Consider the following 3736-nt stretch of genomic DNA (forward strand, 5'->3'; position numbering starts at 1 on the left):
GGGAAAATGAGCTGGTATCAAGGGCTCAAGCAGAAAGAAAATGTTTTGAGAATGATGATGGCAACCTATGTACAAATGTGCTTGACACAATGGATGGATGGATGGGTTGTGATGAGAGCTGTAAGAGCCCTCAATACAATGATTATTTTTTTTAAAAATCTGTCCTCTCTTGCAGACTCCACGAGGCAGGATGGATCAACAAAGGACTCACACACTGATTTGCCACATTGCTTCAGAAACACGTCACTTTGTGCACACTCCCTAGTCTTCTACCACATCATCGCAGGGTTTCTAGCAACAGCACTATGTGCTTTTCACGGTCAACATCTGGCACAATGCTATTTATAATGATCTGTGAAAGCCCACAGCCCTTGGTGAAGAGACAAAAATTTCCAACCGGTCCACTTAAGTCCTTCCCAAGATGGGAAATCTAGTTGTGCGCTTGGCTTAGCTCTCACAAACTGACGTGGGTTATGTTTTCAGAAGAGACCAGCCCTTCGAGAAGGAGGCCACGCTCGGGAAGGTGAAGGGCCCCTGACAAGATGGACGGACGCAGTGACGTCGACAGTGGGCTCAGAGAGAAGAACAAGGTGCCCGGGACCGGGCAGGGTCTCCCTCTGTTGTGCACAGGGTCTCTATGGGTTGGAACTGACAATAGCATCTAATGACAACAGAAAAGAAAAAAAAAAAAATCAATTAACAAGCAGTAAAGTTACCTATTCAGTGGGTTTCCGCTGAAGTCAGCTATCTGAAGTGCTTTACAGAATGAGATGCTTTCTGGAATTTCAGGAATATCTGTAGGAGTAAAGAAAATTTCTATTATCTATCACTGCTGTTCACAGTCCTCATCAACCTCAAGGGGAACCACAAAGAGAATGTTTGGAAATCACAGCTTCTATTCAAGGGTAGATTTCTAAAGCATTATATACATTTATCCTGTACGGACTTTCCCAGTAGAAGCTCTATCCCTAACAGAAGCACACTGAAGAAAGTGAATTTAAAAAAAAACACACCCAACTTCCAACATCCTTCCAAAAGTCACAGACCCTTCTGCTGCCATTCCCAATAGAAGTTTTCCCTGCTTGTTTCTACATGGCTGTAACAGCACAAGGCATTCGAACGCTGCAGCTTTTCTTCTGCTTACAAGGAATTTCCCCCTAACAGTTTGGAAAGTATGCATGGCTCCAAAAAGTTCAAGGGAAGTGACACTATCTTCCAGTTCCATTTCCCACAAACTTTTTAAAGCTTCCTCATACAGAAGAAAAGTACAAAGAAGAACTTTTTAAAAAGAGCCAACCCATTTTTCTCCTACAGATGTTTTATTCTGATGCATTTCCAGTGGTCATTCTCTCATACACAGTGTACGTGTAAATATATTTCATCCTAAGTTCGTGCTGATTTTTGCAATTTGTATTAACTTATATTTTTCTGCACCATTATTGTTCCAAATATTTTGCTAAAAATAGTGACAAGAAAGCCCCACTGCATTCATTTTCATACTTTATTTAATCAATCGCCTTCCACTGGACATTTTGTTTCCAAGCTTCTGAAGTCACCATTCGGTTAATGCCTATTTCTGATTATTCTCTTGAGCAAAACTCCAAAAAGACATTTAAAAAAAAACAAACGGGGGGTGGTGGGGGGGGAGACATCAAACAAAACCCAAGGCAAACCTCCTGCCACCGAATTTTTTGACTGATAGGGACCCTATATGACCCCATAGAACTGCCCTGTAGAGTTAGTTCCCCCCTATGATACACCATCATATTCATGGCTGTATAAGGTACATGTATGAATATCCTCTGTCATACCTATATGTATGCATAAGTATACCCCCACCCTCCCTCCACATTTGGTTAACTGGTGTGTCTACTGATGCTACACTCCTATATCACTGTTACTGCAGGACTGTGTACTGGTGGGGGGGTTGTTTGTTTGCAATGAACCTTTTCAGAGCAGTTGGCAGTAATAGCCACCTAGTTCTTCTGGTCTCGGTTATGGGGACTGGTATTTGTGTGGTCCATTAGTTGATTGTATCTTTAGAGGCGCTGACTGCCAGACTAGGTCTTGTTCCATGGAGCCACCGGGTGGGTGTGAACCGCTAACCTTTCAGTTAGTATCTGAGTGCTTAAACATGCCATCACCTGAGCAGCTGCTTCCGCTTTCGTTCTGCCTTAGAGAGACTCTCTACACCGGAGTGGAAATGCTCCATGGGGTTTCCAGCGAATTGCTTCTGAGGCTGCAGATGTTTATGGAAGCAGGTTGCCACGTTTTCTCCCTGAGGAACAGCTGTGGGCTCAGACTTCTGACTTTTCCGTTGGCAGACCAATGCTCAATCCACAGTGCCACGAGGCACGATGGTACTTGGTAACGTGAAAGTGCTTTACACCTGTGTAAACTGGTCTATACCTATTGACCCTCCCATGCACACTGGAGAGGGCAGCAGAGGACTGGGCTGTTTCCTTCGGTTGCACAAAGGGTCGCTGCGTCAGCACTGACCCGACGGCACCTTAACATCCTCCTCCTCCTCCCATCAGCTTGGTTGAAGTTGAGCCCGTTCTAAACACCACCCCATCTTTTGTTCTGCTAGATTCCAACTTATTAGAAAAATCAATTTTATTAGAAACTTCCAATTTATTAGCAAATATCTGACATGCTTTCCGTTTACTTCCCAATCACTAATGAGGTCGAATCATTTTTCTTGGGTTTGACAGGTGGCCAAGTCTTGTGATTTTTAAGATGGCTGAAGTTGTTCTTTTGAATTCTTTCTCTTGGCACCAAATCTGAGATTACAGATTTCCAGGCTTTCAGAGGTAAAGGTACAGCAATTCAAGAACACGTTTATTTGGGACATGTTAACAGCGAGCAAAGCTGAAACAAAAAAGACTTTCTTGGTCCCATGCTATTCCTTCCACCAATGGGACAACACCGAGTGCAAGCTGAGCCAAAACGTGCCGAGCCCTCTACAACTGAGGGTGGTGGGAAGAAGGGAGAAATACAAGGAAAGACGGAGGCCTTGATCCAAGAGCTCCAAAGTCATCAGCTACTACATGAGAGCTCACAGTTGAAATTTAAATGTTAAAAACACGTGACTCTGTGGTAAAGTTTCCTGCCTTGCATGATCATACAGGTGTACAGGCCCAGCCCCAGGGTGGGGAATGTTACCTGTGGGGCATATAAGGCCTTCGAAAGCACCAATACCAGGTAACATCACATGCCCACCAAAGAGAAGCAGGTCCAACTATCACAAAAGGGTGAGTTAATTGACTGCTTCATCAGAATGGCCCGGGAATGATGTTATACCTAAATGGCCCTTTGCAGAAAAAGGTTCCCCACCCCTGGTCTAGAAGAACTGACACTATAATCCTAGTTTCATACACGATTTTACATGTGGAACGTTTTATGTATTTTAAGTATAATATATGACTGATGTCTAATAATATACGTTCTCCAGTTTGCTATTCAATTTTGCTTTAATTTACTTCCTTGGCTGTTATTAGCTGTCATCAAGTCATTAGCATGTCAGCTTCAAACACACATACACACAATTTTTATGAATATTGTGTCTACCTACATGTCATGTCTATAATACTAAATATAATATTTTATAGTATCTATGTATACATAAGATCACTATGAGTCAACATAGACTCAATGGTAGTGTGGTAGATATATAACCGTTTGTCAATTTGAGGATTAAGAGTGAAGGGGTGGAGTCTAGCTTGTCAATCGGGTC

The 3736-nt window shown here is 42.8% G+C and overlaps 1 protein-coding gene across 1 annotated transcript in view; it reads right to left on the bottom strand.

The window, feature by feature from the left end:
- The window catches only part of LRRC1 (leucine rich repeat containing 1), a 161624-nt gene that overhangs the window by 68866 nt on the left and 89022 nt on the right, over positions 1-3736 (bottom strand). Inside the window, exon 3 of the mRNA XM_004696555.2 lies at positions 717-795. Within this exon, the coding sequence (XP_004696612.1) occupies positions 717-795 (79 nt within the window). The remainder of the gene's footprint in view (positions 1-716; positions 796-3736) is intronic.

Source organism: Echinops telfairi, unplaced genomic scaffold (genome assembly GCF_000313985.2).
Source record: "Echinops telfairi isolate 266 unplaced genomic scaffold, ASM31398v2 ScPeMD7_3533;HRSCAF=4204_1, whole genome shotgun sequence".
Lineage (NCBI taxonomy): Eukaryota > Metazoa > Chordata > Mammalia > Afrosoricida > Tenrecidae > Echinops > Echinops telfairi.